The following is a 23,108-nucleotide window of genomic DNA, read 5'->3' on the forward strand; positions in this document are numbered from 1 at the left end:
TATTCAATGCTCTTCTGGCTTGGCCTCAGCTAGCAACACTGAGGTTCATCAGATTTCAGTCGGACAACATCACGACTGTGGCTTACATCAACCATCAAGGGGGAACCAGGAGTTCCCTAGCGATGTCAGAAGTCTCCAAGATAATTCGCTGGGCAGAGACTCACTCTTGCCACCTGTCAGCGATCCATATCCCAGGTGTAGAGACCTGGGAGGCGGATTTTCTAAGTTGTCAGACTTTTCATCCGGGGGAATGGGAACTCCATCCAGAGGTGTTTGCTCAATTGGTTCTCCGTTGGGGCAAACCAGAATTTGATCTCATAGCGTCTCGCCAGAACGCCAAGCTTCCTTGTTACGGATCCAGGTCCAGGGACACAGAAGCGGCACTGATAGATGCTCTAGCAGTGCCTTGGTTCTTCAACCTGGCTTATGTGTTTCCACCGTTTCCTCTGCTCCCTCGTCTGATTGCCAAAATCAAACAGGAAAGAGCATCGGTGATATTGATAGCGCCTGCGTGGCCACGCAGGACCTGGTATGCAGACCTAGTGGACATGTCATCCTTTCCACCATGGAATCTGCCTCTGAGACAAGACCTTCTAATACAAGGTCCTTTCAATCATCCGAATCTACTTTCTATGAGACTGACTGCATGGTGATTGAACGCTTGATCCTATCAAAGCGTGGCTTCTCCGAGTCAGTAATTGATACCTTAATACAGGCACGAAAGCCTGTCACCAGGAAAATTTACCACAAGATATGGCGTAAATATCTTCATTGGTGTGAATCCAAGAATTACTCATAGAGTAGGGTTAGGATTCCTAGGATATTGTCCTTCCTCCAAGAGGGTTTGGACAAAGGATTATCAGCTAGTTCTTTAAAGGGACAGATTTCTGCTCTGTCTATTCTTTTACACAAGCGTCTGGCAGAAGTTCCAGACGTTCAGGCATTTTGTCAGGCTTTAGAATTAAGCCTGTGTTTAAACCTGTTGCTCCTCCATGGAGCTTAAACTTGGTTCTTAAAGTTCTTCAAGGGGTTCCGTTTGAAGCCCTTCATTCTATTGATATCAAACTTCTTTCATGGAATGTTCTTTTTCTGATGGCTATTTCCTTGGCTCGAAGAGTCTCGGAGTTATCTGCCTTACATTGTGATTCTCCTTATCTGATCTTTCATTCAGATAAAGTTGTTCTGCGTACAAAACCTGGGTTTTTACCTAAGGTGGTTTCTAACAAGAATATCAATCAAGAGATTGTTGTTCCATCATTATGTCCTAATCCTTCTTCAAAGAAGGAACGTCTTTTGCATAATCTAGACGTAGTCCGTGCCTTGAAGTTTTACTTACAGGCTACTAAAAATTTTCGCCAAACATCTAACCTGTTTGTTGTTTACTCTGGACAGAGGAGAGGTCAGAAGGCCTTGGCAACCTCTCTTTCTATTTGGCTTCGGAGTATAATCCGTTTAGCCTATGAGACTGCTGGACAGCAGCCTCCTAAAAGGATTACAGCTCATTCTACTAGAGCTGTGGCTTCCCTTCATACTTTTTCCAAATTTTACAAATTTGATACTTTTGCTTCTTCGGAGGCTGTTTTTGGGAGAAAGGTTCTACAGGCAGTGGTTCCTTCCGTTTAAGCTCCTGCCTTGTCCCTCCCATCATCCGTGTACTTTAGCTTTGGTATTGGTATCCCATAAGTAATGGATGATCCGTGGACTGGATACACTTAACAAGAGAAAACATAATTTATGCTTACCTGATAAATTTATTTCTCTTGTAGTGTATCCAGTCCACGGCCCGCCCTGTCCTTTTCAGGCAGGTCTAACTTTTAATTAAACTACAGTCACCACTGCACCCTATGGTTTCTCCTTTCTCGTCTTGTTTCGGTCGAATGACTGGATATGGCAGTGAGGGGAGGAGCTATATAACAGCTCTGCTGTGGGTGATCCTCTTGCAACTTCCTGTTGGGAAGGAGAATATCCCACAAGTAATGGATGATCCGTGGACTGGATACACTACAAGAGAAATAAATTTATCAGGTAAGCATAAATCATGTTTTTCCAGCTAGGACATGGAACAGGAATCTGTTTCTTTTGATAAATGCTTATGTCTAGAGGCACAAATTGTTTTACCTATGCAATTCCGTGCTACATGTTTATCTAGAACGCTAGAGTGTAAAGACAAATTATTGCCCTCTGAGCCTAAAGTCTCCCAGGATAATGCTGTTCAGTTTATGCTGCAGTTTTCTCCTCAAACGTCTCAAGTCTCAATGGCATCACATACAGTGCCCTGCAGTTCCAGGGATACACTTCTCCCTTCTCATGTTTTTAAAAAGATGTTTCCTGTTGCTGACTTTATTTAGGCTTATTTAAAGAAGATGTTTGTTCATCAGGGTCTACAATTGGCAACCTGCAGTTTTGTATTGTCGCAGTAGCAAGTTCAGCATCTTATTGATGCGATGCCTTGTCTGAATTGATTTTAGAAGAGACTCCTTTGGAGGAGATCCAAGATAGGATTAAGACCCTCAAACTTGCCAATTCCTTGATCTCTGATGCTAACATACAAGTCATTAGACTGGGAGCCAAGATGTCTGGTTTCACTGTTGTAGCCCACAAGACTTTGTGGCTGAAATCTTGGTCAGTGTATGTTACCTCCAAGTACAAGCTCTTATCGCTACCTAACAAGGGTAAGACCGTGTTTGATCTTGGTCGGGCAGACATAATTTCTGAGATTACGGGTAGAAAGGGTCTTTTCTACCACAAGACAAGAAGAATAGACCTAAGGGGCGTCAAAATTCTAATTTTCGTTCCTTTCGTAACTTCAAAGGTCAGAAGTCTTCCCCTTCCTCCTCCAAGCCTGAGCAGTCCAAGTCCTCCTAGAGACCCAATCAGACTTGGAATAAGGGGAAACAATCAAAGAAGCCTTCATCTGAGACTAAGTCAACATGAAGGGTCCGCACCCGGTCTGGTACTGGATCAGGTGGGGGGCAGACTTTCCTGGTTTCAACAATCTTGGATACGCGATGTCCCAGACCCTTGGACTGTGGACATAGTATCCCAGGGTTACAAAATAGAATTCAAGACTTGTCTACCCAGGGGCAGATTCCTCCTGCAGACCAGATAAAAAGAGAGGCATTCTTAAAGTGCGTTCAGGACCTTTTCTCCATGGAAGTGACTGTTCCTCTAAGGTAACAGGGTCTAGGATTCTATTCAACTCTGTTTGTGGTTCCCAAAAAAGAGGAAACTTTTTGATGCATTTTATACCTAAATTTCTCAGGGTGCCGTCCTTCAAAATGGAAACCATTCGTTCCATTCTTCCTTTGGTTCAAGAGGGTCGGTTCATGACGACCATAGACATGAAGGATGCGTATCTTCATGTTCACCAATTCCTGAGATTCACTTTTCTAGACAAGCACTTTCAGTTTGTTGCTCTTCCTTTTGGCCTTGCCACAGCTCCCAGAATTTATTCAAAGGTTCTGGGGGCTCTCTTGGCAGTTGTCAGGTCTCAGGGAATTCTTAGGGACCATAATAGATTCCCTATCTATGAAAATTTTTCTGACGGAGGTCAGAATATCCAAGCTTCTCTCTTCCTGCCTCTCCCTACAGTCTACTGTTCAGCCATCAGTGGCTCAATTCATGGAGGTAATTGGTCTGATGGTCACTTCCATGGACATCATTCACTTTGCTCAATTCCAAGGCAAATGTTTCCGGAGACCCTCCTGGGTGATTTTGACCACGGAAAACTGCCTGCTGGGCTGGGGTGCAGTCTGGGACTCGCCAAAGGCTCAGGCCCTTGAGGTTGATTTTCAATGCTTAATCTAGTTCTTAGAGTTTTGCCGCAGGTAAGCATAAATTTAATTTTTTAACTATATGTTGTTAGTACTGTTTACACCTACATGAGAATGAAATGATTGTATGTAATCTAAAGTGACTCAACAAGTAGAACCAAAATGTCACATGAGACAGAATTGTATGAAGACATTGAAAAATAAATAGTACAGGATTATACAAACAGATTGATTATATTTATATAATGCGCTGTAAAAAACATTTTTGGATTATCAAATTTTTTATTTCTGCTGTCTAGAGGGAGTTTAAAGGACATGGAACCCAAAATGTTCATGGTTCAGATAGAACATGCAACAGCAACTTTCTAATTTACTTTTTTCTTTTGGTATCATTTTGTTGAAAAAAGCAGCCAATAGGAGCTGCACCATACGCCCTATGTAAGACATTGCCTGCACGCTAACATTCTGGTAACTTGAAGCCGACTCAGTCTTGCTACTGTGAATCGCTACGGTAAAGAATTTTCACTGTTTAAGAAGCGCAAATAGCGTAGCGAACTGTGATTGTGCAGTTCTACTTCAAGCTGAGTTGGATTCAAGTTACCAGCATGTTGGCATGCTGTCAGTGTCTTACATAGGGTGTAAGGTGCAGCTCCAATTGGCTGCAACAGCTGCCTGTCAAACGGAAGTTTAAGAAATTCTGAGATAGAGGCAGTATTGAAAACGGTAACAGAGCCTCATAAAAAGGGGGTCTTACAAAAGATATATTGTGTTTCTGACATAATCGCATCAATATGCTCAAAATTAAAAGTACTTTTAAACTATGCAAACTTACTTAGTTCATAGGTGTACTGATCGCTAAACAATATTAAATGTTATCAAAAATTAAAGAACAGTTACAAAATATAAGTGCAAAATTAGTCCTAATACAGAAAAGCAGAAATAAGTAAAAGCATGAATAGATAGTTTCTCCACATCATAGAGCCTCACAAAGAAAAAGTGTGTGTGGGTGAACATAAATTAAACAAAATAACTAAACAAAGGAAAAAAAGAATATAATTTAAAAGTATGTATACATTCCATGTAGCCCATATTTATATTGTATTGTCTCAGAAGTAGGTGTTTTGAAGATTGCTCACATGTTGAAACCGGCTTTTTTTTCTTTGACTTTACATCTCAAATGCTTATCTTTTTAAGGGTCAAAAAACGTATTTTTATGGTATAAAATGAAAACTGTTCATTATTAATCAATGGACTATTTATTCATTTAAATTATCTTGTTCGTCTTTCTACAGATGTAGTAATATTGTATTTATATATTTTGTATTCCTAATAGTGTGACACTTATTTTTAATTTTTTTTTAAAAGACCACACAGCTTTGCTTTGGAGCATCGAGACAGGAAAATGCCTTATCAAATATGTTGGTCATGCTGGATCAGGTAAAATAAAATGCAGAATACTCAAATGAACTGTATGAAAATGAATAAAACCGACTTAGCACCTAAGATAAGTGATATATTCAGTCAGAAATAATTTGATCATAAAAATGAAATGCTTTGCCACGAAAGGTGTCCTCAAAACTGGTGGTTACACAAAACAAGACTTTTTGCTAACTTAATTTCTCCAACATAGGTGTGTCCGGTCCACGGCGTCATCCTTACTTGTGGGATATTCTCTTCCCCAACAGGAAATGGCAAAGAGCCCAGCAAAGCTGGTCACATGATCCCTCCTAGGCTCCGCCTTCCCCAGTCATTCTTTTTGCCGTTGTACAGGCAACATCTCCACGGAGATGGCTTAGAGTTTTTTAGTGTTTAACTGTAGTTTTTATTATTCAATCAAGAGTTTGTTATTTTAAAATAGTGCTGGTATGTACTATTTACTCTGAAACAGAAAAGAGATGAAGATTTCTGTTTGTAAGAGGAAAATGATTTTAGCAACCGTTACTAAAATCGATGGCTGTTCCACACAGGACTGTTGAGAGGAATTAACTTCAGTTGGGGGAACAGTGAGCAGACTTTTGCTGCTTGAGGTATGACACATTCTAACAAGACGATGTAATGCTGGAAGCTGTCATTTTCCCTATGGGATCCGTTAAGCCATTTTTATTACAGAAAGAAAAAAAGGGCTTCACAAGGGCTTTCTAAGACTGTAGACATTTTCTGGGCTAAATCGATTTATATTTTATACTCCATAGCCTTGAGGAATTATTTTAATCTTGGGAATTATGTAAAATAACCGGCAGGCACTGTATTGGACACCTTATTCTCTAGGGGCTTTCCCTAATCATAGGCAGAGTCTCATTTTCGCGCCTGTATTGCGCACTTGTTTTTGAGAAGCATGACATGCAGATGCATGTGTGAGGAGCTCTGATACATAGAAAAGACTTTCTGAAGGCGTCATTTGGTATCGTATTCCCCTTTGGGCTTGGTTGGGTCTCAGCAAAGCAGATACCAGGGACTGTAAAGGGGTTAAATATAAAAACGGCTCCGGTTCCGTTATTTTAAGGGTTAAAGCTTCCAAATTTGGTGTGCAATACTTTTAAGGCTTTAAGACACTGTGGTGAAATTTTGGTGAATTTTGAACAATTCCTTCATACTTTTTCGCAATTGCAGTAATAAAGTGTGTTCAGTTTAAAATTTAAAGTGACAGTAACAGTTTATTTTAAAACGTTTTTTTGTACTTTGTTATCAAGTTTTTGCCTGTTTAACATGTCTGAACTACCAGATAGACTGTGTTCTGAATGTGGGGAAGCCAAGGTTCCTTCTCATTTAAATAGATGTGATTTATGTGACACAAAATTTAGAGAAAATGATGCCCAAGATGATTCCTCAAGTGAGGGGAGTAAGCATGGTACTGCATCATCCCCTCCTTCGTCTACACAAGTCTTGCCCACACAGGAGGCCCCTAGTACATCTAGCGCGCCAATACTCCTTACTATGCAACAATTAACGGCTGTAATGGATAATTCTATCAAAAACATTTTAGCCAAAATGCCCACTTATCAGCGAAAGCGCGACTGCTCTGTTTTAGAAAATACTGAAGAGCATGAGGACGCTGATGATATTGGTTCTGAAGGGCCCCTACACTAGTCTGAGGGGGCCAGGGAGGTTTTGTCTGAGGGAGAAATTTCAGATTCAGGGAAAATTTCTCAACAAGCTGAACCTGATGTGATTACATTCAAATTTAAATTGGAACATCTCCGCGCTCTGCTTAAGGAGGTGTTATCCACTCTGGATGATTGTGAGAATTTGGTCATTCCAGAGAAACTATGTAAAATGGACAAGTTCCTAGAGGTCCCGGGGCCCCCCGAAGCTTTTCCTATACCCAAGCGGGTGGCGGACATTGTAAATAAAGAATGGGAAAGGCCCGGTATACCTTTCGTCCCTCCCCCCATATTTAAAAAATTGTTTCCTATGGTCGACCCCAGAAAGGACTTAAAGCATACAGTCCCCAAGGTCGAGGGGGCGGTTTCTACTCTAAACAAACGCACCACTATACCCATAGAAGATAGTTGTGCTTTCGAAGATCCTATGGATAAAAAATTAGAAGGTTTGCTTAAAAAGATGTTTGTTCAGCAAGGTTACCTTCTACAACCAATTTCATGCATTGTTCCTGTCACTACAGCCGCGTGTTTCTGGTTCGATGAGCTAGAAAAGGCGATCAATAATAATTCTTCTTCTTATGAGGAGATTATGGACAGAATTCGTGCTCTCAAATTGGCTAATTCTTTCACCCTAGACGCCACTTTGCAATTGGCTAGGTTAGCGGCGAAAAATTCTGGTTTTGCTATTGTGGCGCGCAGAGCGCTTTGGTTAAAATCTTGGTCAGCGGATGCGTCTTCCAAGAACAAATTGCTTAACATTCCTTTCAAGGGGAAAACGCTGTTTGGCCCTGACTTGAAAGAGATTATCTCTGATATCACTGGGGGCAAGGGCCACGCCCTTCCTCAGGATAGGTCTTTCAAGGCCAAAAATAAACCTAATTTTCGTCCCTTTCGCAGAAACGGACCAGCCCCAAGTGCTACGTCCTCTAAGCAAGAGGGTAATACTTGCCAAGCCAGCCTGGAGACCAATGCAAGGCTGGAACAAAGGAAAGCAGGCCAAGAAACCTGCCACTGCTACCAAGACAGCATGAGATGTTGGCCCCCGATCCGGGTCCGGATCTGGTGGGGGGCAGACTCTCTCTCTTCGCTCAGGCTTGGGCAAGAGATGTTCTGGATCCTTGGGCGCTAGAAATAGTCTCCTAAGGTTATCTTCTGGAATTCAAGGGGCTTCCCCCAAGGGGGAGGTTCCACAGGTCTCAATTGTCTTCAGACCACATAAAAAAACAGGCATTCTTACATTGTGTAGAAGACCTGTTAAAAATGGGAGTGATTCATCCTGTTCCATTAGGAGAACAAGGGATGGGGTTCTACTCCAATCTGTTCGTAGTTCCCAAAAAAGAGGGAACATACAGACCAATCTTAGATCTCAAGATCCTAAACAAGTTTCTCAAGGTTCCATCGTTCAAAATGGAAACCATTCGAACAATTCTTCCTTCCATCCAGGAAGGTCAATTCATGACCACGGTGGATTTAAAGGATGCGTATCTACATATTCCTATCCACAAGGAACATCATCGGTTCCTACGGTTCGCATTCCTGGACAAGCATTACCAGTTCGTGGCGCTTCCTTTCGGATTAGCCACTGCTCCAAGGATTTTCACAAAGGTACTAGGGTCCCTTCTAGCGGTGCTAAGACCAAGGGGCATTGCAGTAGTACCTTACTTGGACGACATTCTGATTCAAGCGTCGTCCCTTCCTCAAGCAAAGGCTCACACGGACATTGTCCTGGCCTTTCTCAGATCTCACGGGTGGAAAGTGAACGTAGAAAAAAGTTCTCTATCTCCGTCAACAAGGGTTCCCTTCTTGGGAACAATAATAGACTCCTTAGAAATGAGGATTTTTCTGACAGAGGCCAGAAAATCAAAACTTCTAAACTCTTGTCAAATACTTCATTCTGTTCCTCTTCCTTCCATAGCGCAGTGCATGGAAGTAATAGGTTTGATGGTAGCGGCAATGGACATAGTTCCTTTTGCGCGAATTCATCTAAGACCATTACAACTGTGCATGCTCAGTCAGTGGAATGGGGACTATACAGACTTGTCTCCGACGATACAAGTAGATCAGAGGACCAGAGATTCACTCCGTTGGTGGCTGTCCCTGGACAACCTGTCACAGGGGATGAGCTTCCGCAGACCAGAGTGGGTCATTGTCACGACCGACGCCAGTCTGGTGGGCTGGGGCGCGGTCTGGGGACCCCTGAAAGCTCAGGGTCTTTGGTTTCGGGAAGAATCTCTTCTCCCGATAAATATTCTGGAACTGAGAGCGATATTCAATGCTCTCAAGGCTTGGCCTCAGCTAGCAAAGGCCAAGTTCATACGGTTTCAATCAGACAACATGACGACTGTTGCGTACATCAACCATCAGGGGGGAACAAGGAGTTCCCTGGCGATGGAAGAAGTGACCAAAATCATTCAATGGGCGGAGACTCACTCCTGCCACTTGTCTGCAATCCACATCCCAGGAGTGGAAAATTGGGAAGCGGATTTTCTGAGTCGTCAGACATTTCATCCGGGGGAGTGGGAACTCCATCCGGAAATCTTTGCCCAAATTACTCAATTGTGGGGCATTCCAGACATGGATCTGATGGCCTCTCGTCAGAACTTCAAGGTTCCTTGCTACGGGTCCAGATCCAGGGATCCCAAGGCGACTCTAGTAGATGCACTAGTAGCACCTTGGACCTTCAAACTAGCTTATGTATTCCCGCCGTTTCCTCTCATCCCCAGGCTGGTAGCCAGGATCAATCAGGAGAGGGCATCGGTGATCTTGATAGCTCCTGCGTGGCCACGCAGGACTTGGTATGCAGACCTGGTGAATATGTCATCGGCTCCACCATGGAAGCTACCTTTGAGACGAGACCTTCTTGTTCAAGGTCCGTTCGAACATCCGAATCTGGTCTCACTCCAACTGACTGCTTGGAGATTGAACGCTTGATCTTATCAAAGCGAGGGTTCTCAGATTCTGTCATTGATACTCTTGTTCAGGCCAGAAAGCCTGTAACTAGAAAAATTTACCACAAAATATGGAAAAAATATATCTGTTGGTGTGAATCTAAAGGATTCCCTTGGGACAAGGTAAAAATTCCTAAGATTCTATCCTTTCTTCAAGAAGGTTTGGAGAAAGGATTATCTGCAAGTTCCTTGAAGGGACAGATTTCTGCCTTGTCTGTGTTACTTCACAAAAAGCTGGCAGCTGTGCCAGATGTTCAAGCCTTTGTTCAGGCTCTGGTTAGAATCAAGCCTGTTTACAAACCTTTGACTCCTCCTTGGAGTCTCAATTTAGTTCTTTCAGTTCTTCAGGGGGTTCCGTTTGAACCCTTACATTCCGTTGATATTAAGTTATTATCTTGGAAAGTTTTGTTTTTGGTTGCAATTTCTTCTGCTAGAAGAGTTTCAGAATTATCTGCTCTGCAGTGTTCTCCTCCTTATCTGGTGTTCCATGCAGATAAGGTGGTTTTACGTACTAAACCTGGTTTTCTTCCGAAAGTTGTTTCCAACAAAAACATTAACCAGGAGATAGTCGTGCCTTCTTTGTGTCCGAATCCAGTTTCAAAGAAGGAACGTTTGTTGCACAATTTGGATGTTGTTCGTGCTCTAAAATTCTATTTAGATGCTACTAAGGATTTTAGACAAACATCTTCCTTGTTTGTTGTTTATTCTGGTAAAAGGAGAGGTCAAAAAGCAACTTCTACCTCTCTCTCTTTTTGGATTAAAAGCATCATCAGATTGGCTTATGAGACTGCCGGACGGCAGCCTCCTGAAAGAATCACAGCTCATTCCACTAGGGCTGTGGCTTCCACATGGGCCTTCAAGAACGAGGCTTCTGTTGATCAGATATGTAAGGCAGCGACTTGGTCTTCACTGCACACTTTTACTAAATTTTACAAGTTTGATACTTTTGCTTCTTCTGAGGCTATTTTTGGGAGAAAGGTTTTGCAAGCCGTGGTGCCTTCCATCTAGGTGACCTGATTTGCTCCCTCCCTTCATCCGTGTCCTAAAGCTTTGGTATTGGTTCCCACAAGTAAGGATGACGCCGTGGACCGGACACACCTATGTTGGAGAAAACAGAATTTATGTTTACCTGATAAATTACTTTCTCCAACGGTGTGTCCGGTCCACGGCCCGCCCTGGTTTTTTAATCAGGTCTGATAATTTATTTTCTTTAACTACAGTCACCACGGTATCATATGGTTTCTCCTATGCAAATATTCCTCCTTTACGTCGGTCGAATGACTGGGGAAGGCGGAGCCTAGGAGGGATCATGTGACCAGCTTTGCTGGGCTCTTTGCCATTTCCTGTTGGGGAAGAGAATATCCCACAAGTAAGGATGACGCCGTGGACCGGACACACCGTTGGAGAAAGTAATTTATCAGGTAAACATAAATTCTGTTTTTTTTTTTATTCTTTTCTCTCCAATTATTGTTGTTCTTTAAATTACATTGAGGTTTAAAGGGTGTAAACTTAAAATATGCCTTTAATGTATATTCTACATACCTGCATAGAAATGTGAATGTGTTTTAAAACAAAGTACTTAAATGTGCAGATGATCTCTAATAGTGCCTATTATATAGTATAGTTCCCACACTTTGAATTATAAATATAAAAATTCTTTATCTGATAAAGATATACATAAAATACATCATATGGCTAAAAGTATGAAGACACCCCTACTAATTATTGATAACAGGTGCATAAAATCCAGCACATATTCTATATAGAATCGTAAAGAAGAGCTCAGTGACTTTCAACTGGGCATTGTCCTAGGATGCCATATTTGTCACAAGTCGGTTTTCTCTACTAGATCTGCCCTGGTCACCTGTAAGTGCTATTATTGTGAAGTGGAAGAGTCTAGGAGCAACATCAAACCAGCCGTGAAGCGGTAGACCACGCAAACTAACAGAACAGGGCTGCCGAGTGCTGAAGCACGTAAAGATTTCCTAGTATCTGTTGTATCATTCACTACAGAGTTCCAAACTTTCTCTGGAAGCAACATCAGAATTGTGCGTTTGGAGCTTCATGAAATTGGTGACCATGGCTGAGCAGTTGAACACGAGCCTTACATCAACATGCCCAATGCCAAGCATTGGTTGGATTATCTGGCAGCCTGGTGTTAGAATCCGGAAGTTACAAATGCGAGAACGCTACCTACTGGAATGCATACTTCCTACTCTAAAGTTTGGTGTAGGAGGGATAATGGTCTGGGACTGTTTCAAGGGTTTAGGCTAGACCCCTTAGTTCCAGTGAACTCCAATCTCAGATTACTGTTCAGCACTTCAGTGAAGGTCTTTATCCGTGCAAGCTGCTAGAGTCTATACCAAAAACCATTAATAATAACATGAAATCCAAACTGCAGCAGCACTGTATGACAAAATATTTATTTAAGCCAGAAAAATATTACAATGTTTTGGACCCCTGTTACATGATTAAGGACAGTGGTCCGAAACGTAATATTTTTCTGGCTTAAATAAATATTTTGTCATACAGTGCTGCTGCAGTTTGGATTTCATGTTAGTTCCAGTGAACGATCATCTGAATGCTTACATGATACGTAGGCATTTTAGACAATTGGGTGACACCAGTTTAGAGCAGGCCCTTTTCTTTTACAGCATGATTGTGCCCCTGTGTGCAAAGCAAGGTCCCTGAAGATATGGTCTGCTGAGTTTGGGGTGGAGGAACTTGAGTGACCTGCAAAGTGACCTCCATTTAAGTACCTTTGGGATGAATTGCGAGCCAGACCTTCTTGCTCATCATTTTCTTTGTCAAGCTTTCTTTTAATGTGTTTATGGACACTTACATATACACATACATATTAAATTTCTTTCATGTAATTAGCAAGAGTCCATGAGCTAGTGACGTATGGGATATACATTCCTACCAGGAGGGGCAAAGTTTCCCAAACCTCAAAATGCCTATAAATACACCCCTCACCACACCCACAAATCAGTTTTACAAACTTTGCCTCCTGTGGAGGTGGTGAAGTTAGTTTGTGCTAGATTCTACGTTGATATGCGCTCCGCAGCAGGTTGGAGCCCGGTTTTCCTCTCAGCGTGCAGTGAATGTCAGAGGGATGTGAGGAGAGTATTGCCTATTTGAATTCAATGATCTCCTTCTACGGGGTCTATTTCATAGGTTCTCTGTTATCGGTCGTAGAGATTCATCTCTTACCTCCCTTTTCAGATCGACGATATACTCTTATATATACCATTACCTCTACTGATTCTCGTTTCAGTACTGGTTTGGCTTTCTACTACATGTAGATGAGTGTCCTGGGGTAAGTAAGTCTTATTTTCTGTGACACTCTAAGCTATGGTTGGGCACTTTTATATAAAGTTCTAAATATATGTGTTTAAACATTTATTTGCCTTGATTCAGGATGTTTCAGACAGTCAGTTTCATATTTTGGATAATGCATATGAATAATTCAATTTTTTTCTTACCTTAAAATTTGACTTTTTTTCCTGTGGGCTGTTAGGCTCGCGGGGGCTGAAAATGCTTCATTTTATTGCGTCATTCTTGGCACGGACTTTCTTGGCGCAATTAGCATTTAGGCGCCAAATAATGTGGGTGGCTTTTTTGGCGCTAAAAAATTTGAGCGTCATTGTTGTCTCCACAATATTTAAGTCTCATTATTTATTGCTTCTGGTTGCTAGAAGCTTGTTCATTGGCATTTTTTTCCCATTCCTGAAACTGTCATTTTAGGAATTTGATCAATTTTTCTTTATATGTTGTTTTTTCTATTACATATTGCAAGATGTCTCAAATGGCCTCTGAATCAGAAGCCACTTTTGGAAAAACGCTTAACTGAGTTTCAGTTCTACCAAAGCTAAGTTCATTTATTTTAAATGTTATCTTTAGCTATGGTTTGTAATAAGTTATTATGTTATACTTTTACATGCGGAATCCATTAGTATTTATGCTTTATATATTTTCTTTTCTTACAAGAAATATTTAGAAGACTTATTAGAAATATTTTTCTGATTCCATGTTAAAGGCTTTGTCTGACTTCGTGCCTTCTAATAAAATTTTTAGGTCTTTTTCACTTCTTTTTTAATTATTGAAGTTTCAAATGACCAACAACATACTGATTTATCCTTCTCTGATGATGTTTTTTTCAGAAATTTTCTTCATCAGATATTGACACTAACAAATCTACTTTTTTATTATTTTTCAATTATTAAAGTACATTTGTTCTTTGTTGAAAAGGTGTTGATTATTTTGGATATTAAGGTAACTAGTTCTTTAAGACTAGCTGACATTATTTCTGCCTATTTATTTCTTTATAGGTTTTTTTTCCAATTCCCTATACTAGGGAATGGAATAGGCTGAGAATTTTCTTTTATTCCTTCTTCAAAGGTTTTAAACTATATTCTTTGCCAGCAGTTAAACTCAATTTGGAGGGTTCTCCAATTTATTGGGGCTATCTCTAATTCTACTAATTATGCTATTGTTTCTATAGCAAAATAGTATTTATTTTCCTTTAGATAGTTGTATCTTATTTATGGAAAATTATTTAGTTTCAGGTACTTTTCTTGGTCCTGTGATTTATTTGGATATTGCAATTGCTTCATTTTCTCTGTTTATTTTAAGATCAAGTATCAGATTATGATTTATTTTAGCATTGTTAAAGGGACAACATTTACTAGACTAGGTGCTGTTGCATTTGTCTTGTTGTTTTGCATTTATTGATTATGCAAGTCCACTGTATTGGCTGGTCCTTTAAACTGGACTATCATGCTAATAATTTCATTTGTATCTTCATTTTATTGAATATTTTCGCAAATGAGGGTTAATCTATGTCTTTAGCTTTTTTAGCTAGAAGAATTTTGTGATTTTTAAAAAAAAAATCAAAAAAAAAAATCCATATTTCCTTTGTCAAATCAATTATTTGTTTTATAATTGGATTCAATTCTTAACTGTTACTCTGGGCTTCAAGGTTGAGTTCTAAGACTAAAACTTTAAGATTATACTAGTTTGGTTGTTCTTATTAAGGAACGAATTCCTGAGTTCTTTCCCAAGTAACATGTCTATAATTGGAGTTCGAACTCCGCTCCCTAATTTTGCGATGTACGTGCTGTATTCCAGCTTGGCTGGTAAGGGGCAGGTTAAGGCTTCTTTGAAATTTATTTTGTCCAAAATTTCTTTGATTTTATTCCAGCAAGGCTAACACTTTCTTTAACTGTGTTTCTGTCCTATATATTTTGGGTACTGTTGAAGCATGGCTGGGCACCCATGGGGTTCAAGCGCTGCTCGGACCTGGAATCTTCTGGGGTATTTCTTCCAGTTTCTTTTGAGGAACCGGGTTTTGGAGTTTGAATTTGGTTCTGGGGGCTCTTCAAGCTCCTCCGTTTGAACCTATGCATTCGCTGGACATTAAATTACTTTCTAGGAAAGTTTTGTTTCTTTTGGCCATCTCTTTTGCTAGAAGAGTTTCTGAATTATCTGCTCTTTCTTGTGAGTCTCCTTTTCTGATTTTTCATCAGGATAAGGCGGTGTTGCGAACTTCTTTTAAATTTTTACCTAAGGTTGTGAATTCTAACAACATTAGTAGAGAAATTGTGGTTCCTTCATTGTGTCCTAATCCTAAGAATTCTAAGGAAAACTCGTTGCATTCTTTGGATGTAGTTAGAGCTTTGAAATATTATGTTGAAGCTACTAAGGATTTCCGAAAGACTTCTAGTCTATTTGTTATCTTTTCTGGTTCTAGGAAAGGTCAGAAGGCTTCTGCCATTTCTTTGGCATCTTGGTTAAAATCTTTGTTTCATCATGCCTATGTTGAGTCGGGTAAAACTCCGCCTCAAAGGATTACAGCTCATTCTACTAGGTCAGTTTCTACTTCCTGGGCGTTTAGGAATGAAGCTTCGGTTGATCAGATTTGCAAAGCAGCAACTTGGTCTTCTTTGCATACTTTTACTAAATTCTACCATTTTGATGCGTTTTCTTCTTATGAAGCAGTTTTTGGTAGAAAAGTTCTTCAGGCAGCTGTTTCAGTTTGATTCTTCTGCTTATAATTTCAGTTTTTTTCATTATAAGATTTAAACTTTATTTTGGGTGTGGATTATTTTCAGCGGAATTGGCTGTCTTTATTTTATCCCTCCCTCTCTAGTGACTCTTGCGTGGAAGATCCACATCTTGGGTAGTCATTATCCCATACGTCACTAGCTCATGGACTCTTGCTAATTACATGAAAGAAAACATAATTTATGTAAGAACTTACCTGATAAATTCATTTCTTTCATATTAGCAAGAGTCCATGAGGCCCACCCTTTTTGTGGTGGTTATGATTTTTTTGTATAAAGCACAATTATTCCAATTCCTTATTTTTTTTGCTTTCGCACATTTTGTCTTATCACCCCACTTCTTGGCTATTCGTTAAACTGATTTGTGGGTGTGGTGAGGGGTGTATTTATAGGCATTTTGAGGTTTGGGAAACTTTGCCCCTCCTGGTAGGAATGTATATCCCATACGTCACTAGCTCATGGACTCTTGCTAATATGAAAGAAATGAATTTATCAGGTAAGTTCTTACATAAATTATGTTTTTTAACTCCTAGAGAGATGTTCCAGTTATAAGCTGTTAATTTCCAATGCTTCTAAAACTTTATTTGTTCAATGATCTGTTCTATCTCCTGTACAGATTTTTGATTTGCAGTAGCTAATATGTTGGTTTTGTTATTTATTAGCAAAGTCTGCGGGGTTTAACTTGGTTAGTCTATGAATTCTATTTTCTATGTTTAGGGTTCTAAAGCTTAAGTTCTCAAGACTTGTATTTATAGAGATTCTTTTTAAGGGGGGGGGGGCATTTTTTTCCTTTGATATAAACTCCTGGTTATGTTTAATTCTCTCAGGAATCTTAATTTATGTCTACTAGGAAGTAAGAGTAAGGATGAGTCTGTCTATTATCAAACAACTAATAGACCTTTTGTATGTTCGTTGCCTCTTCTGGGACTGTAATAAAAGCACCTTTATAGTTACTGATTTAATATTTGTGTATTGTTTTTAATATGCACATAGAATTTTAGACACAAACTATTTAAAGATTCCAGCATTAGAACAACACTAGAATTTACCCTATCATCTTCTAATGTTAATTTAATTTTTTAAAGGGGTCTTTTTCCATGAAACAAGCCTCCATAAGGGCTTTAGTTGCTGACAAACTTCTCTTGTGTTAAAAGGTAATCCTGCAGGAGCTAAACACAAACGTACATCTTATCCGTGTGCTGCAAGAGGGTAATCATCTACCAGAGACTAGTAACTCAAGAATAAAGAATTCTATTTAACTTTATAATATATCTAAATATATGAACAATATTAACTGAACACTAATTTCAACCAAATTAACAAAAAAGCTAATTAATAAAAATAAGACTGTACAAGGAAAAATGTTTTTGAGTGTGGAGAAACATGTGCGTCTAATAATGCTGGAAACGGGTAAAAATACTTTCTTTCATGTAATTAACAAGAGTCCATGAGCTAGTGACGTATGGGATATACATTCCTACCAGGAGGGGCAAAGTTTCCCAAACCTTAAAATGCCTATAAATACACCCCTCACCACACCCACAAATCAGTTTTACAAACTTTGCCTCCAAGGGAGGTGGTGAAGTAAGTTTGTGCTAGATTCTACGTTGATATGCGCTCCGCAGCAAGTTGGAGCCCGGTTTTCCTCTCAGCGTGCAGTGAATGTCAGAGGGATGTGAGGAGAGTATTGCCTATTGAATGCAGTGATCTCCTTCTACGGGGTCTATTTCATAAGGTTCTCTGTTATCGGTCGTAGAGATTCATCTCTTACCTCCCTTTTCAGATCGACGATATACTCTTATATTTACCATTTCCTCTACTGATTCTCGTTTCAGTACTGGTTTGGCTTTCTACAAACATGTAGATGAGTGTCCTGGGGTAAGTAAGTCTTATTTTCTGTGACACTCTAAGCTATGGTTGGGCACTTTATTTATAAAGTTCTAAATATATGTATTCAAACATTTATTTGCCTTGACTCAGAATGTTCAACTTTCCTTATTTCCAGACAGTCAGTTTCATATTTGGGATTATGCTTTAATTATCATATTTTTTGCTTACCTCAAAAATTTGACTTTTTTCCCTGTGGGCTGTTAGGCTCGCGGGGGCTGAAAATGCTTCATTTTATTGCGTCATTCTTGGCGCGGACTTTTTTGGCGCAAAAATTCTTTTCCGTTTCCGGCGTCATACGTGTCGCCGGAAGTTGCGTCATTTTTGACGTTATTTTGCGCCAAAAATGTCGGCGTTCCGGATGTGGCGTCATTTTTGGCGCCGAAAGCATTTAGGCGCCAAATAATGTGGGCGTCTTATTTGGCGCCAAAAAATATGGGCGTCGCTTTTGTCTCCACATTATTTCAGTCTCATTTTTCATTTGCTTCTGGTTGCTAGAAGCTTGATGTTTGGCATTTTTTTCCCATTCCTGAAACTGTCTTATAAGGAATTTGATCTATTTTGCTTTATATGTTGTTTTTTCTCTTACATATTGCAAGATGTCTCACGTTGCATCTGAGCCAGAAGATACTACAGGAAAACCTCTGCCTGCTGGATCTACCAAAGCTAAGTGTATCTGCTGTAAACTTTTGGTAGCTATTCCTCCAGCTGTTGTTTGTATTAAATGTCATGACAAACTTGTTAATGCAGATAATATTTCCTTTAGTGATGTACCATTGCCTGTTGCAGTTCCCTCAACATCTAAGGTGCAGAATGTTCCTGATAACATAAGAGATTTTGTTTCTGAATCCATAAAGAAGGCTTTGTCTGTTATTTCTCCTTCTAGTAAACGTAAAAAATCTTTTAAATCTTCTCTCTCTACAGATGAATTTTTAAATGTACACCATCATTCTGATTCTTTGGACTCTTCTGGTTCAGAGGATTCTGTCTCAGAGATTGATGCTGATAAATCTTCATATTTATTTAAGATGGAATTTATTCGCTCTTTGCTTAAAGAAGTACTAATTGCTTTAGAAATAGTATCTAGTCCTCTTGATACTAATTCTATACGTTTGGATAAGGTTTTTAAAGCTCCTGCGGTTATTCCAGAAGTCTTTCCTGTTCCTAATGCTATTTCTGCAGTAATTGCTAAGGAATGGGATAGATTGGGTAATTCATTTACTCCTTCTAAACGTTTTAAGCAATTATATCCTGTTCCGCCTGACAGGTTAGAATTTTGGGACAAAATCCCTAAAGTTGATGGGGCTATTTCTACCCTTGCTAAACGTACTACCATTCCTACATCAGATGGTACCTCGTTTAAGGACCCTTTAGATAGAAAAATTGAATCTTTTCTAAGAAAAGCTTATCTATGTTCAGGTAATCTTCTTAGACCTGCTATATCATTGGCTGATGTTGCTGCAGCTTCAACTTTTTGGTTGGAAACTCTAGCGCAACAAGTATCAAATCGTGATTCTCATGATATTATTATTCTTCTCCAGCATGCTAATAATTTCATCTGTGATGCCATTTTTGATATTATTAGAGTTGATGTTAGATTTATGTCTCTGGCTATCTTAGCCAGAAGAGCTTTATGGCTTAAGACTTGGAATGCTGATATGGCTTCTAAATCAACTCTACTTTCCATTTCTTTCCAGGGAAACAAATTATTTGGTTCTCAGTTGGATTCTATTATTTCAACTGTTACTGGTGGGAAAGGAACTTTTTTACCACAGGATAAAAAGTCTAAAGGTAAAAACAGGGCTAATAATCGTTTTCGTTCCTTTCGTTTCAACAAAGAACAAAAGCCTGATCCTTCGTCCTCAGGAGCAGTTTCAGTTTGGAAACCATCTCCAGTCTGGAATAAATCCAAGCCTGCTAGAAAGGCAAAGCCTGCTTCTAAGTTCACATGAAGGTACGGCCCTCATTCCAGTTCAGCTGGTAGGGGGCAGGTTACGTTTTTTCAAAGAAATTTGGATCAATTCTGTTCACAATCTTTGGATTCAGAACATTGTTTCAGAAGGGTACAGAATTGGTTTCAAGATGAGACCTCCTGCAAAGAGATTTTTTCTTTCCCATGTCCCAGTAAATCCAGTGAAAGCTCAAGCATTTCTGAATTGTGTTTCAGATCTAGAGTTGGCTGGAGTAATTATGCCAGTTCCAGTTCCGGAACAGGGGATGGGGTTTTATTCAAATCTCTTCATTGTACCAAAGAAGGAGAATTCCTTCAGACCAGTTCTGGATCTAAAATTATTGAATCGTTATGTAAGGATACCAACGTTCAAGATGGTAACTGTAAGGACTATATTGCCTTTTGTTCAGCAAGGGAATTATATGTCCACAATAGATTTACAGGATGCATATCTGCATATTCCGATTCATCCAGATCATTATCAGTTCCTGAGATTCTCTTTTCTAGACAAGCATTACCAATTTGTGGCTCTACCGTTTGGCCTTGCTACAGCTCCAAGAATTTTCACAAAGATTCTCGGTGCCCTTCTGTCTGTAATCAGAGAACAGGGTATTGTGGTATTTCCTTATTTGGACGATATCTTGGTACTTGCTCCGTCTTTACATTTAGCAGAGTCTCATACGAATCGACTTGTGTTGTTTCTTCAAGATCATGGTTGGAGGATCAATTTACCAAAGAGTTCTTTGATTCCTCAAACAAGGGTAACCTTTCTGGGTTTCCAGATAGATTCAGTGTCCATGACTTTGTCTTTAACAGACAAGAGACGTCTAAAATTGATTACAGCCTGTCGAAACCTTCAGTCTCAATCATTCCCTTCGGTAGCCTTATGCATGGAAATTCTAGGTCTTATGACTGCTGCATCGGACGCGATCCCCTTTGCTCGTTTTCACATGCGACCTCTTCAGCTCTGTATGCTGAACCAATGGTGCAGGGATTACACGAAGATATATCAATTAATATCTTTAAAACCGATTGTTCGGCACTCTCTAACGTGGTGGACAGATCACCATCGTTTAATTCAGGGGGCTTCTTTTGTTCTTCCGACCTGGACTGTAATTTCAACAGATGCAAGTCTCACAGGTTGGGGAGCTGTGTGGGGATCTCTGACGGCACAAGGAGTTTGGGAATCTCAGGAGGTGAGATTACCGATCAATATCTTGGAACTCCGTGCAGTTTTCAGAGCTCTTCAGTTTTGGCCTCTTCTGAAGAGAGAATCGTTCATTTGTTTTCAGACAGACAATGTCACAACTGTGGCATACATCAATCATCAAGGAGGGACTCACAGTCCTCTGGCTATGAAAGAAGTATCTCGAATTTTGGTTTGGGCGGAATCCAGCTCCTGTCTAATCTCTGCGGTTCATATCCCAGGTGTAGACAATTGGGAAGCGGATTATCTCAGTCGCCAAACGTTGCATCCGGGCGAATGGTGTCTTCACCCAGAGGTATTTCTTCAGATTGTTCAAATGTGGGGGCTCCCAGAGATAGATCTGATGGCCTCTCATCTAAACAAGAAACTTCCCAGGTATCTGTCCAGATCCCGGGATCCTCAGGCGGAGGCAGTGGATGCATTATCACTTCCTTGGAAGTATCATCCTGCCTATATCTTTCCGCCTCTAGTTCTTCTTCCAAGAGTAATCTCCAAGATTCTGAGGGAATGCTCGTTTGTTCTGCTAATAGCTCCGGCATGGCCTCACAGGTTTTGGTATGCGGATCTTGTCCGGATGGCATCTTGCCAACCATGGACTCTTCCGTTAAGACCAGACCTTCTGTCTCAAGGTCCTTTTTTCCATCCGGATCTGAAATCCTTAAATTTAAAGGTATGGAGATTGAACGCTTGATTCTTGGTCATAGAGGTTTCTCTGACTCCGTGATTAATACTATGTTACAGGCTCGTAAATCTGTATCTCGAGAGATATATTATAGAGTCTGGAAGACTTATATTTCTTGGTGTCTTTCTCATCATTTTTCTTGGCATTCTTTTAGAATACCGAGAATTTTACAGTTTCTTCAGGATGGTTTAGATAAGGGTTTGTCCGCGAGTTCTTTGAAAGGACAAATCTCCGCTCTTTCTGTTCTTTTTCACAGAAAGATTGCTATTCTTCCTGATATTCATTGTTTTGTACAAGCTTTGGTTCGTATAAAACCTGTCATTAAGTCAATTTCTCCTCCATGGAGTTTGAATTTGGTTTTGGGAGCTCTTCAAGCTCCTCCGTTTGAACCTATGCATTCATTGGACATTAAATTTCTTTCTTGGAAAGTTTTGTTCCTTTTGGCCATCTCTTCTGCTAGAAGAGTTTCTGAATTATCTGCTCTTTCGTGTGAGTCTCCTTTTCTGATTTTTCATCAGGATAAGGCGGTGTTGCGAACTTCTTTTGAATTTTTACCTAAAGTTGTGAATTCCAACAACATTAGTAGAGAAATTGTGGTTCCTTCATTATGTCCTAATCCTAAGAATTCTAAGGAGAAATCATTGCATTCTTTGGATGTTGTTAGAGCTTTGAAATATTATGTTGAAGCTACGAAATCTTTTCGTAAGACTTCTAGTCTATTTGTTATCTTTTCCGGTTCTAGGAAAGGCCAGAAAGCTTCTGCCATTTCTTTGGCATCTTGGTTGAAATCTTTAATTCATCTTGCCTATGTTGAGTCGGGTAAAATTCCGCCTCAAAGAATTACAGCTCATTCTACTAGGTCAGTTTCTACTTCCTGGGCGTTTAGGAATGAAGCTTCAGTTGACCAGATCTGCAAAGCAGCAACTTGGTCCTCTTTGCATACTTTTACTAAATTCTACCATTTTGATGTATTTTCTTCTTCTGAAGCAGTTTTTGGTAGAAAAGTTCTTCAGGCAGCGGTTTCAGTTTGAATCTTCTGCTTATGTTTTTTATTAAACTTTATTTTGGGTGTGGATTATTTTCAGCAGGAATTGGCTGTCTTTATTTTATCCCTCCCTCTCTAGTGACTCTTGTGTGGAAAGATCCACATCTTGGGTAGTCATTATCCCATACGTCACTAGCTCATGGACTCTTGTTAATTACATGAAAGAAAACATAATTTATGTAAGAACTTACCTGATAAATTCATTTCTTTCATATTAACAAGAGTCCATGAGGCCCACCCTTTTTTGTGGTGGTTATGATTTTTTTGTATAAAGCACAATTATTCCAATTCCTTATTTTATATGCTTCGCACTTTTTTTCTTATCACCCCACTTCTTGGCTATTCGTTAAACTGATTTGTGGGTGTGGTGAGGGGTGTATTTATAGGCATTTTAAGGTTTGGGAAACTTTGCCCCTCCTGGTAGGAATGTATATCCCATACGTCACTAG

At 39.9% G+C, this 23,108-nt stretch overlaps 1 protein-coding gene across 1 annotated transcript in view; it reads left to right on the plus strand.

Annotated features, from left to right (window-relative positions):
* Window positions 1-23,108, plus strand: part of WDR37 (WD repeat domain 37) — a gene marked incomplete in the record, with an annotated part of 556,897 nt that overhangs the window by 232,543 nt on the left and 301,246 nt on the right. Inside the window, 1 exon segment of the mRNA XM_053713841.1 lies at window positions 5,139-5,210. Within this exon segment, the coding sequence (XP_053569816.1) occupies window positions 5,139-5,210 (72 nt within the window).

This window comes from Bombina bombina, chromosome 5 (genome assembly GCF_027579735.1).
Source record: "Bombina bombina isolate aBomBom1 chromosome 5, aBomBom1.pri, whole genome shotgun sequence".
NCBI lineage: Eukaryota > Metazoa > Chordata > Amphibia > Anura > Bombinatoridae > Bombina > Bombina bombina.